Source organism: Herpailurus yagouaroundi, unplaced genomic scaffold (genome assembly GCF_014898765.1).
Source record: "Herpailurus yagouaroundi ecotype Mexico unplaced genomic scaffold, PumYag 196, whole genome shotgun sequence".
Lineage (NCBI taxonomy): Eukaryota > Metazoa > Chordata > Mammalia > Carnivora > Felidae > Herpailurus > Herpailurus yagouaroundi.
This window is the reverse complement of record NW_024412427.1, coordinates 8497906-8511905: the sequence shown is the minus strand read 5'-3', so window position 1 is coordinate 8511905 and position 14000 is coordinate 8497906. Positions and strand designations below refer to the sequence as shown.

General features: G+C 41.0%; 1 protein-coding gene across 1 annotated transcript in view; it reads left to right on the top strand.

The window, feature by feature from the left end:
• The window catches only part of CTNNBL1 (catenin beta like 1), a 161999-nt gene that overhangs the window by 18903 nt on the left and 129096 nt on the right, over positions 1 to 14000 (top strand). The window contains exon 2 of the mRNA XM_040447091.1: positions 11533 to 11721. Within this exon, the coding sequence (XP_040303025.1) occupies positions 11533 to 11721 (189 nt within the window). The remainder of the gene's footprint in view (positions 1 to 11532; positions 11722 to 14000) is intronic.

Sequence of the window (14000 nt, the reverse complement as noted above, 5' to 3'; positions counted from 1 at the left end):
ATGCTATGTTTTCAGACTTTAAAGTATTACCCATAATGTTGAAAGATATTCTCTTTAACAGGATACTCAGGGTAGAGTTTCATGTGAGTTGTGTCTTCCTTGAAGTAAATGTGTCAGCTGTTCTGTAACAGACTTATGTGGATAAGTTTTAACCTTTAAAGAAAAGTGATGAGAGTTAATGTCCTAGGCTTCTAAGATCAAAACCATGTCAGAACCGTTAAGGAATTAATGAGCAACTGTGAAAGACCTAGGTTACGTAAATGAGTAAAATTATTCATTCCTCACTTATGATCTGGTTCTCACTAATTCAGTCCCGGGCTATTCATCTCCCTTCCCCATCCCATTTTCTCAAAACATCTTCACTTTCCTCTTTTCCTTCCTATCTGTCTTCCTGTGGTATACATCCTTTCTCCCGAACCACTCTTTCTGTTTGGAAGAGGAATGAAGTTTGGAGTCCTGGCAATGACCTCAGAGGCAGCTTAGAGCAAAAGTAATTAAAGATTTCCTTGCCCCACTTTAGTCTTAATGAAATTGTCCATTGCTAGAGGCAATATTCCACTGGCTGGAATCGTCTCTGTCAGCATAATTACACATAACAGGTGTGCCATATTACTTGCAAAACCACTCTGTGGGCCTGCTGGCTGCTGAATGAATACTCCACCTCTCCCCAACCTCTGCGACAAGCACTTACGAAGCAGCTAACCTTTGTGCCACCCCAAATAATAAAGTGAATTTATTGTATCTGAGCTTTGGTTTAAAACTATAAATAATTTAAAACAGCATTGCCATATTAATTTGTTACTTAGGACTGGGCGGGTTATCCAAATGGTCTGGGGGAGGAAGTTCTTCCTGAAATCGCCATATAGACAGATGGCACTAAGCTGTTACAAATGGGCAAGGAGCAGCTACAGAAGAGAGCTTTCCTGGTGAAAGGCATGGGCAGAAAAGTCGCAGAAGGGATTTTAATGTCAGTTGAAAGATGACGGCAGGGACAGACGATACAAATTCTACATTTAAGATGATAGTTTCTGAGGTTGTGACTCAGGAAAGGGGTCTGGAGGTTGTGTGTACAGCTCCTGCAAAAGTGAGAGATTTCAGATCCTCCTCTGTCCTTGGCTCCAGGCTCAAGTCCTGTCACGTCCTTGAGTCTTAGTTATTCATCTGTAAATTAGGAGGTTGTACTGATATTCTTTGAATCTGAATTTTACTATTACCCTTTATATCACCTGGTGCCACTGTTAGAGAATTTACTAAGGGATACATAAAATGTAACCCAGAATGGCATAAAATGATCAAATATATAGGTGTGTATGAATTCTGGCTGGCTGCAGTCACCGTAACGATCCAAGGAACTCTGAGAATATGTATACGTTACATACATTTGCTAATAGTAAGTTATGATTCGTGGGTAGTTTATTGGTTTAGCCGTCCTTTCCCCCTCATCTCCTGAGGATTTAGTAACGTGGGTTAAGTGCCTACTCTGGTGTTGGGCACCGTTGGGTGCCGAGAGGTGTTTGCACTGTGAGGCAAGGGTCAGATCCCAGCATTCCTGCTCTTGAGGACCTAGCATATGCATTGTAGAGGAGATGGAGATTTATTAATGCACGGTTGTGTGCTGATAGAGGTATGATTTGATGCACTGCTGAGGAAGCCCAGAGGTCTTACCGGAGTTTTTGGAAGACTCTTAGAGAAGGTGACCTTTGAGCTGGAGCTTAAGGCTGAGTAGGATTTCTCTAGTTAGAATGAAGGAGGAAAGGAACGGGATCTGCCATTCATGACGTAGCTGTATGTATTTACCCCTTTCTAGGGCATGGTTTGAATAGCCTGAGGTGACTCCGGGGTCCCTTCCTGAATCTTCTCTGATTCCCATATTAGTTTTTCCTATAGCAGGGTTTCCAGAGCATGTGCTATCCTGCTCAGGCATTGTCTAGATTTAATGCCTCTTTTTAAAGTGCGGTGGCTAATTCAGTGCTGTGGGACTGTAGCCACATGGGATGTTATGCTTCTAATTAGGTGACCTTAATATGCATTAACTTAAAAAAATTTAAAGCTGGTCATCTTGTTGATTCACTGAATCCTGAGATTTACTGAAGTCATCAGCTCTTTTCTGAATGAATTGCTTTTAAGTCACATTTCCCCTGGCAGGGACTTTACATATTTGCCATTTTGAATTTAAGCAAAGGACTCCATGGTGCTTATACTCTTTTGGTTCAAACAGTTATGGTTCTACCTGTCTGTACTGCCAATTGCCCACATTTCTCTATCTGCCCGCTTGAGTAACTTTGCGAAGGATCTTGTTGAGATAAAAATACCCAGTATGTGTTGTAAACCCTTAACCTTAGTAAACTCTGAGAACTGTAACCAGTTGGGTGTGACTTGTTCTGAATGATTCCCGGCTAGCTTCTAGGGGTCCCCGTTTTTTTCCTCTAAGCATGTGCATCACCATACCATTTTGCCAAATTTACTTAAGATCTTTTTTTTTTTAAGAAATAAAATTTTATAAATACAATTGAAGTCTCCTGTATGTTTACCCTTCTCTATGTAATTCCATTTCATTGTGGCCTCTCCCTAATCCAATTTCTTTATTACCCTTTTTAGAAGCAGTCACTATCCTCAATTTGGTGATTACTATTCCCACACATTTTAAAAATTATTACTACTTATGTGTACCACCAGTAATTGCTGAAATTTTCTTTTCCTTTTTCTTATTACAAATATGTTCCAGTGAACATTCTTTATCTCCTTGTGCATATGTCTGAAAATTCCTGTAATGTATACATACCTAGGAGTAGAATTGCTGGGGTAGTCAGAACATATGTATTTTCGGTGTTATTAGGTATCACCAGGTAGTTCTATACTCATTTTTACACTCCTGTCAGTAAGTTTTAACAGATCCTGGTTCTTCACCTCTTCACCAACACATTGCTATATTTTAATTTTTTCATTTGTGGCCAACCTGATGCTATTTTACGATTTTTCTGATTTCTAGTGACATTGGGTCCCTTTTTATATGCCTGTGGGCTCCTCAGTATTTTTTCTTTTGTGGTCATAATTGCAATGCTATTCTTTGTCAGAAGCTGATGTTAAGTAATTATAAAAGTCTCTTGTAGATGTAGGACTTTGCATTAGCAATCATTAAGAGAAATTGAATCTTAGGTTCTGTTTTCTTTTCAAAGTGCTGTATCTTTGTCTTATTTAATCTTACTCTCCTTTACTAAAGACAATCCTGTGAGGTAGCAGAGTAAGGGCAGAGCATTTTTATCTAAGGTCATATGACTCTTGAGTGATTCACAAGAACCTAGATTTTTCTGCTTATTGGCTTGCTGCTCTTTGCATTGTACTATGCTACTTCTTTTAGATCAGTGCGGTTATGTTGTTATTGTTGTTGGAGTGATGTCTAATATTCCCTCTAGCACCTAATAGAGTGATGTTCAGGTTCTGTTGGCTTAGTAAACACTTCCTGAGTGAATGAATGAATGATGATGGTTCTGGTGTAACTGAAAAAACATTCATAATAAGTCTGCTAAAATGGAGGTGGTTTACCTTCCAATGGTTTTACAAGTATCTGCCTTTGTTAGCCTTGATAAATAAAGAAACTGAATCAACATTCAGCTTTCTGATGCAGCTGCAGAATTAATCAGAGAAGATGTCAAAGTAAATCATGGATGCTAAAGTATGGTTTGTACTTTTAAAAAAGAAATCTACACACCCTTTGGAGGTGAGATGGATATATATATACATTCAGGCTTTAACAAGAAGTAAGACTTTTTTTGGTAGGAAGAATTGATTAAGTAGAGTCTTAAATGACTAGTGATTTAAATCATAAATCACAACCATATTACTTGTCGGCCAATCAGATTACAGATTTTAAGTGAGAGTGTTGGTGATTTTAATTTTTGACACATTGGTTTTTTTCCCCACTCCTTGTGGGCATTGTTAAAACCCATGTTCTCCATAATTATTGTGTTCTCAGTACCTGTAATTTGTGTGTGTGTGTGTGAATTAAGTAAATGAGAGTTCTCTTTTATATTTGCAATAACTTTGCTTTGAGATTTTTAGTGTTTGGTACTTGTTTTTTCTCCCAGAAAAAAAGGTAGTAAATTGCCATGACTCATTACATTTTTTTAAAGCTTCAAGTCTTTTAAAGCCACAATATGTAATTATATATGAATAATTGGAATATTTCTCAGACATTTCTTAAAAATATGATAACCCCTTGTTGGTATACCACTTTATAGTTTACATACAACCTTTTCATAAGCTGTTTTAGTCATCACAGCGACCCTTTGAGGTAGGTAGAATTTTCTGTCCCTGATGGCTTTGATCCCTGATTATGAATTTTGGCTGATGGTAGTTGCAGAATTAGAGATTGTGAGCTTTTACAGTTCTGGTGCCTTAAGCAAATTTGCAAGGGAGCCCTGATGTTAACTTTGGCAGGTTTCATGCCTGCAAATATTGATTGAGCCAGAAGTCCTAGTTGTAAAATGTCACCAGTGAATGTGCAGCCAGCAAAAGGAAGGGAAAACTCATTACTGCAGCTCATCTGTAACTTCTGGGTCAGGCCACTCACTACCATCTGGTAAAAAAGAATGTTTGAAAACTCCCTTTTATTCTGACAAAATGTAATCAGGCGAGGTCAACAACAGATGATTTCTGAGCATTTCAAATCGGTTATACCAATCCGTCCACAAGCTTGGGTTTGTGACGTTCCATATGTCCAATTACCTTAAGAGGTATCAGAAAGCTTTAAAATTATGAAACCTCAGAATAACGGCAAGAAGGAATTTAATTGTGTATGTATACCTACCTTTCTCCCCTGTGTTGCACCCCCCCCCATATTAAAAGTGTTTATTCTGAAAAATAAAAGGCAATGATAGAGAAAGAAAGAGACAGGATTACTGTCTTGAAATAATCTGAAGATTGTTTTTTTAATGTGGGAGTGAGACTAATCATGTTTATATTGCTTTAGAAAGATTAGGAGAAAAAAGAGAGAGGGGAAGATTCGGGACCGAGGAAGAAAATTGTAAATTGAAAGGTTTCTCCTCAATTTAACAAACTCTCTGAGTGATCCAAAGATGGAAGGGGCACGACTTGGGGAGGAGGTAAGTTTCTGGTCACCGGAAGTGTTAGGAAAGCCCCAGCCGATGCCCAGCAGACATGTTTTAAAGGGGGTTCAAATCTCAGATAGATGATTGGGTTAGATCAGGGCTTCCTAAAGCCTGGGTGTCTCTAGCTCCTCAGAATTACTGCAGGAGGCTGTGAGTCCAGACAGGTATAAACAGGCATTTTCTGTAGAGTGAATCTCAAATCTCTCAAAATTAATCCACCTCTCGCTCTCTCTCTCTCTGTCTCATAAATGTAGGAGTTAAAAAACACAAATTCAGTGAAAAGTATTACCAAATAGATAGTAACGTATTTGTTGTCATTGTGTCCTTTCTCAATCATTGGGTATTAAAAGGTATGGCAGGGGGTGGGGCCTGTCCTATATTGGCATTAAAAAAAGGATCCTCCTGTTAGAACCTGTTAGTGGTAACCTCCCTTTCCAACCTTGAGGTTCTTTGATTTTTGAAATCAGTTGTGTAAAAGAGCGGTAGGAAGCTACATGTAGTGTCTTCTATGAGCCAGACTCTGCTGGGCACTCTAGAACATTGGCCTTCATGTACTTACATACATATATATACATTTATACCTAAATGTGTGAAAGTGGTCATTGTTCCTAGCTTATAGAGCGAGAAGACTCAGGCTTAGAGAGAGTATAAGTTACTTTCCAGGGCTGCTAACTAAGCAGAGGGACTAGGCTTTGAGTTTAGGAAAATTTGACTCCAAAACTCATTCTCTGTATAGGATATCACCATTGCAAACAGGTTAACGATGACTAGTTAGTGTTGCAAAATAGGAAAAGCACTAAATTGGGAATTAGAAGCCTTGTATTATTGCCCATCGCAGACAAATTGCTTAAAGTCACTAGGCTCAGATTTCCCTATTTCTATAAAGAGAGGGATAAACTAGATTATCCCTTTGAGCTCAAATTTCTGAGTCTTTATACCATTGTTTGATACTTAGGAAATAGTACTTGATGTCCCTACTTAGAAGGCCCTTTTCCAAAGTTACCTGAGTGTCTTGGTGCTAGGTGAAAAAGTCCTGGTTTATAAATTCCTGCTTTATTATAAGGTTATAGAAGATTTCCTTTGACGTTTTCCATTTTTAATAGAATTGAACGTATTTTTTTCTCCCATTAACATGAAAGTACATTTTTATGGAAATCACCCCCTTTCTAAGCGAGGTAACTTACAATATTGAACGCACTAGACGTCCCCTCCGCCCCCCACAGTACACATCTCCACCGTTATGTCCTAGTATAGATGTGCTCTTCACATTAATAATTGCACTGTGTGTTTTCATAATTTATCATAATGATGCCATTATTGCTTATTATAGAAGTCCCCTTTCTTCCCCCCCACCCCCAAGTCTAATTGAGGTCGAGACAAGACCATAAATGCGATAATATAGATTGCATGCTCAGAGGAAATGGAGTTGGTTTCATAGTGGAGTTTTAATTTAGGCTTCGTTCTGGTGATGTAGCCTCTTCCTATGGTACATTACTTTGAGCCCAATATAACTGCATTTTCCCACAGCTCCTCATTATAGCTACAGCTTCTCACTGCTTTTTAATTAAAAAAAAAAAAAAAGAGAGAGAGAGAGAGAGAGGGAGAGAGGGAAAAATGAAACCAAAAGCTTAGGTTGGATATTGTCTGGGTACGCAGGGAGTATTCCTAGGCAGATTACTTATTTAATTTTTTAACTCTTTCAAAGCTTTCATGGAGATGTCTTGATTTCTGCTTCCAGGGGGATAGATATATAAGTCATCCATCACACATGCACACACATAATAGGCTTCAAGGTTTTTCAGAAAGTAAAAGCATCTCATATATATATATATATAATCATTTTTTTCTCTAGTCTTGTGGGCAACAGAAAACAAAGCAATGACTTGATGAAGAATAGTTTCTTTTGTCATTCCTTCATCTTGAGGGATCCCAAACACCTTTCAGATTCCACAACAAATTAATCTCCGAAGGTGACTGGTAAGAATGGCTTAATCCTTTTGGGATTGGTTTTGTAAACTGCAAGGAGAGCTCCAGCCTGAGCTGTTGACCCCTCTGACAGGCTGGGAGTGTTACATTCCCTTCCTGAATCCAGAGGCCTTTGGCTCTTCTGTAGTGGAATCAGTTTGACAGCCCTGAGATTCTTCCCCACTTACATATTCCTGTTTTGTCTTGCATAACTGATCACCCTCTCGGTAGTGAATATTGGTAAATGTAGATCTTTATTTCTAGGTCAGTGTGTTGTTAGCTTCATAATTTTGGGGGGGGGCAACCTTTCACAAACAAGACTTCAGCTTTTTGTGAGTCCATATTTTATGCAGTGTTGCTGGAAGGACAGTTCCATTTTGGCTTTATCAGGGAATAGGAATCCCTCGGATGAAAATCCTCTAGATCTGTGGTAGCCAGTCTGGTAGCCGCTAGCTGTATCTGGCTCATAGGTACATGAAATGGAGCTGGATCTGTGCTGAGACACGCTGTAAATGTAAAGTAGTCTACCAAACTCCAGAGAGTTACTGGAGTTTGTAACTCCAGTTACAATAAATAGCGCATTAGTAATTTTTTAATATTGATTATATGTTGAAATGATAATATGTTTAATATATTCTCTTGAAAAACATTACATTTAAAGCCACCTGCTTCTTTTTACTTTTTAAAATGCATCCCCTAAAAAATTTAAAATTACATGTATAGCTCGCATTACATTTTGATTGGGCAGCTACGTCCTGGACTGTTACGCTCCCTAGACAACAAAGCAGGGTTTATCTTATTCACACTCAAGTCCCCAGTTGCCAGCACAGGCCTTATACATAGTTGGCATTTAATAAATATTTGTTAAAGAAATGAATCTAAACCTTTATTCTGAGTAGTCAAATTTCAGAGATGAGTAGAAACTTCACCCTTTGGAGTGTTCGTGTCTGAAAAAGAGACAGTTGAGAGTTGAGAAAAACAAATTTTTTTTTTTTTTAAGTTTATTTTGAGAGAGACAGAGAGAGTGAGCAGGGGAGGGGCAGAGAGAGGGGGGGAGAAAGAATCCCAAGTAGGCCCTGTACTGCCAGTGCAGAGCCCAGTGTGGGGCTTGAGCTCACAAACTGCAAGATCGTGACCTGAGCTGAAACCTAGAGTTGGACGCCCAACCGACTGAGCCACCCAGGTGCCCCCGAATGGCTTACCTATCTTTTGGAGGTGGGAGCTGATAATGTTGGTGAAAGAGCCATGTCAGAGCATCCTAATGGGTTCTGCCCTGCTCTGCTGGAGAGCTGTCACAAGAGAAACTCAAGCTGAAGGCCCTGTGTGACAGGGAAGGGAATTGTAGAAACAGTTATTGAACCTGAAGTTTGCCCCCTTAGGGGTGTTCTGCTTAAACTATTCCTAAAGATGAACAAAGCTGTTCTTGTCTCAAGAATCCATACTGGCCCTGTCTGTCCCTGTGTCCCCATTTAGACATGACCCAGATGGAAGCCTGGGACTACCACTGGGCCAGCTTATTACTTGAGGGCCCTTCAAGCCTTGCAGTTCCTTAATGCATTATTTGTTGAATGAATGGTTTAACAAATACTATTCTAACGTGGCCATGACTTTATCTATGGGTATATGTTCTCGACTGAACGTCCCTCAGACCTGTCTCAGTTAGGGTCTTGGAATCATGGTAGATTAGCAAACTTCGCAGAGATCAGGTTCAACTTTGAGAAGGGGCCAGGTTGTCTTTGCAAGAGTTTATTGAAGCATCTCAGGCATCCCGTCTCCCCCGCTTATAAAATAGAACTGTTAACCTACTTCTCTTCCCCAGAGATGTGGTGGAGATTAAAATAGGTGCTTTAAGTTCTGCAGAAGGAGAATGCTATTTCAGTGGAAATGATTAGAGGTAAAAGTGGAACTCCTCCCCTACGTCTGAAATGTTTGTTTTAAAAAAGTAGATCGGAAGGTGTGTTCCAGAGAGACATTGCTGGTGTTCTCTCAGTTTTACGTTTCTTAACCGGGGAGGTCGGGGTGGCGGGGGCGGGGGGGAGGTATTTAGCTTTCTCCTTTGAATTGTGGTCCACTGCCTTTTCTCTCTGCCCTCAGAGATACACCATCCAGAAACCTCCTTTCCGTGGAGAACTATGGAGCTCATGCTTTGATTTGACTGCTGCGGCAGGCTCGCGCTAATCAGAATCGCAGCAGGGCTCGCGTTATGAGCCTGAAAGAATTAGTGTTCCCAGGGGGCTGAAGTTCCTTACCTGCTGGGGAGCCACACATTTCTGGTTTGAAGCCTGCCCTCCTTTAGGATCAAGCTACCTTTCCTTCCTTTCTCACTTGAAAACCACCGCCTCCTTTTTCTTGTGCTCCCTGGTAACTGGCATATTGATTTCTTTCTTCTTTCTCTGCTGATTTTCTTAGTGTAGACCAGTAATGATGACAATAGATTTTTGTAATTTTTGTATTTATGGAAATAGAATGTTATCATGTGAAATTATAATCTCTCTCACGGAGGCCAGGAACAGAGTGAAAAATAGCGGGTGGTAACCCACAAACCGAAATGTCTAACGTGAGTTTGCTAAGCAGTGTCATATGCTCAGACTTACTGGCACACCTGGTATGTGGAACCAGCAGGGTGTGTGAATACAGAGGGGAGTGACTTTGCACTGCTGGGATAGTGGAGTTCAGCAGCGGTGTGGATTATAAGTCACAAGGTGAGATGTGTAATGTGTTTAGTAGAAATTTGTCTCATCACCAGACAGCTTAGCGGCTTGGCAGCAAACGTGGCATTTTCTTCTGTTGGTAGTAATAACCCATGTTGCACCTAGCGCCCTTTTGGTGTGCTAGTTATCCTAACAATAAAGAAAAGCTGATTGAGCCTAACACAGATGTCTTGTGTTGCGGACGACAGAATCATGTGGATTACCTTATAGTAATAATGTCTTACATTTGTTCAGTACTGTTAGAGTTTAGCATGCTTTCACTAAAGTTTGCCACCTTTTGGTACAGCCTTCCGGTTATAAATGAGTTCTGGGAATCCAGTGTAGAGCAGAGTGACCACAGTTAACCATACCGTATTGTATACTTGAAAGTTGCCAAGAGAGTAGATCTTAAATGTCCTCACCACTGAAAGAAAGAAAGAAAGAAAGAAAGAAAGAAAGAAAGAAAGAAAGAAAGAAAGAAGAAAGAAAATCATTTTTGAAAAGTAATTATATGAGGTGATGGAGGTGTTATGTGGTAATTGTTTTGCAATACACACACACACACACGAATCAGATAATCACATTGTGACACAACGTTACATGTCAATTACATCTCAGTGAAGCTGGGAAAAATGGTAAAAACACACACACACACAAAAGCATCCTTTAAAGTTCACAGGGAAAAGGGTTATCATTTCCGTTTGTCATTTGCAGAGAGAAAACTGAGGTTTAGAGAGGTTAAATGACATGCCCAAAGTTGCATCAGCGGTAAGTTGAGCTGGTGGGAGACGGTGGGCTATTTGATATCTGGTACAGTGCTGTTTCTCCTCGGCTCTGCCCCATTTCAGGAGTGCCCCCATTTTATTCCAATGTAATGAAGTCCCTGTTAAGAACTCCAACGGGGACTGCAGTAGCAAAGGCAAAATGAGGACCTAACCGTACGGCGGACAGAGCCCTGGACCAGAAGTCAGGAAGTGCCAGTTCTGTTTTCAGTGCTGCCGCTGGTGTTGTGACCTTGGGTAATACTGCGTCTGGGCCTTACTCGCTAAGGCGGGGACTTCGGAGTGCGGTAGACCCTTGGATGTTCCGTATGTAATATTCTCTGTTTCAGCTGCTCGTGAGTGACTGTAGTCTTTCTTAGACGTGGATTAAAACCATGTGCGAAGGGATTGGTGTTGGGGATTGTATCATAACTAGTGAGCTGAGCCTAACCTATCTCAAAGTGGCTGTGTTCCCTGGGATTTCTGTATACACAGGAACTTTTGCAAAGTGGTAAAACTTTGCCTGTTAGAAAAAATTCTGTAAAGAAAAGAAAAAAGCCAGCTACCTTGTAGGTGATTTCAGTCATGTATTTATGGAACATTAAAGGTCTGAAAAATGACCGCTTAGAGCTTTACTTCATGTTGTGGGAGAAATCGTATTGTATGGTGCTTTTCAAATGGTGAATTTAAAAAAAAATTTTTTTTTAATGGTTATTTATATTTGAGAGAGAGAGAGGCAGAGTGCAAGCGGGGGAGGGTAGAGAGAGAGGGAGACAGAATCTGAAGCAGGCTCCAGGTTCCGAGCTGTCAGCATAGAGCCCGATGCGGGGCTCGAACTCACAAGCCACGAGATCGTGACGTGAGCCGAAGTCGGACGCTTAACCGACTGAGCCACCCAGGTGCCCCTCAATCGGTGAATTCTTGAAAGCTTTCAGAATATTTGCTATGTAGGCCCTTCTGTGTCTTTTCCAGCTCTGGAATCCTGTATTTCTTTTTTCTCTTTTTCAGCCCAACAGAGGCACCAAACGTCCCCGGGATGATGAAGAGGAAGAACTGAAAATGCGTCGGAGACAAGCTGGCACTCGAGACCGCAGCCGCGGTCGGGAAGAGGAAATGAGTGTGGCAGAAGAAGCCGATGATGACAAAAAAAGACTGCTTCAGATTATTGATAGAGAGGGTGAGGAGGAAGAGGAAGAGGTAAGGTGGCAGGTGTGGCTGGCCCTGACACAGTATCCACGGAGTGTAATTTTAGGCTGAATACTTAATTTCTCTGAGCTTTTCAGCTTAACCTGTAAAATGGAGTTAAGATTACTTCTTGCACAGTATTGACATGAAGGTTAAGTGGGATAGTGGAGTTGGGAAAGCATTTTTCAAAGTGTGAAGATCATTGTAGAGTTTTAAAATTATTCTGGATTATGTGTTGCAATCGAGACCCGAACACTGAACTGTGGGGCTCTTGGTCTTGAGTGAGGAGGGTCAGGGAGGCTTCCTAGACCCGACACGTTGAAGGCACTTAGATTTTTTACTGTAGTCCATAGTCTTTGAAAGAGGCATAGAATTTTATCAGACAAGTGGAAGAAGGGCTTTTCAGTTGAAATGGCATTAACAAAGCAACAAAGGTGAAGTTCCAGGGGGAGCTGAGAGATGAGGTATTTAGGTGTGACTGAAAAATACAGTTTAAGAAAAGAGGTGCCTAAAGGCCTTTCTATTTGCTGTTCCAAAGGATGCCTTAAAGGCCCACTCATGCCTGCCTCAGGACCTTTTTACTTCTGTGCCCTTTGTAGAATGTTCTGCCCTTAATGCTTTGTTTGCATGGCTGGTTTCTTCTCATTCAGGTCTCAGCTCAGATGTTTCCTCCTCAGAGAAACCTGTCCTATCTCTGAGGTAGCCCTGTGAGTCATTCTCTCATTGTCTTACTTCTTTGTTCAGTACACTGCCTTCACAGCACTTCTGATCTGAAATCCTCGCTTGTTTATTGTATTCATTTGTTGTCCTCGTCCCACCTCCTGTGAAACAGGGACTGCCTTGGTTTTGCTCACAGCTGTATCTCTAGCACTCGGTGCCATGCCTAGCTCTTGGTAGGCCCTTAATAAGTATTTATTGATGAATAAATGAATGAGGCTAAAAAGAGTGGAGGTAAAATCTCAGTGATTAAAAATAAAATGACCTTACCTAAGTGTCTTTTTATATCCTTAAGTGTTAACTTGTGTGTTACTTCACTCTGGCATTTTGTTCAATATGAATTATGGAAATAGATTCTTAAGAGCCAGCTGTTTTTTGGTTCCCTGAAAGACCTGATGCTAAGTTTGGATTTAAAAAATGAAGCTGGAGTGTGAATCTGAGAAGGGAAAAAAAAAAAAATTGATTCATATTCCGGAAAGGTCTTTACTGTGTTGTGACAATAACTCTCTCCTCATTGGGATTTGTACCAGTGCTAATTTGGGGGTCTGCCCCTAAAAGATGGTGACACTTTGGAAATCTGTGGTGGCAGACAGGCCCGAATTTCCTCTCTGAGGGCAGCGGCCCTGCTAGGCTTAGACAAACAGTGTGTGTAGCACATCCTCCCCCTGCCCTCCCTCCCTCCCTCCCTCCCTCCCTCCCTCCCTCCTTCCTCCCTCACTAGGTTCTGCTCAATCTGTTAGCCCTGCAGCAGCAGTTAATTGGCAGGTATAATTCCCATGTAGGGCAAGGCTGGTACTGGAGGATTAGGATAGTAGCTGTCATGGGTAAGTGGTTTCTAGCCTGGGAGACAGAAATGTAATGTGGGACCAGGCCTTCTGTTAAGGGACGGGGAAAAAGAGATCGCTTTGTAAAAATGACACATGGAGGACTGCAAGTCCAGGAGTTATTTTCTCACTGCCACCAAAGTCCCATTTGATGAAAAGCAAGTGATGTTTGCCCCTGTGAAGTCACGTGAGCTTGTAAAATATTATTGTCCTTTTTGTGCTACATCACCAGCATTCATCTTTCTGAAATCTCCCTCTGCTTTCTGACGTTGAGCTATTGGAGATACTGCTGTGGTCGATGACTAAGACTGATAATTCAGTTTTCCCCCAGTGTTGAAGAGAAATTAAAGGAGGGAAGGCCAGACCCTGGAGAGGCTAAGGTTCTGGGAATCCTCTGAGAGCTGTATTAACACTAATACGGGTTTTTTTCCTACAGAGCGGGCAAGACGTCGTTAGCCCTTGGAAAGAAAGAAAATGGAGGTTGAGGTTGCTTGACTGTGATTTAACCGTTCCTAGAAATTTAGATCAGTTAGTTAAATCCTAGTAATACATTGGGTACGTTGTGCCTGTTGCTTATAGTAACATTAAGAGTTTATGTTCATGTGGTTGTAAAAGAGTTTTACCCACCTCATCTCTTTAGGTCATCTCTATGACCTTGAAAGATACAGGTAATGTTTCTGTCCTCCTTCCCTTCCCTTCCCTCTCCTTCCTTCCTTCCTTCCTTCCTTCCTTCCTTCCTTCCTTCCTTCC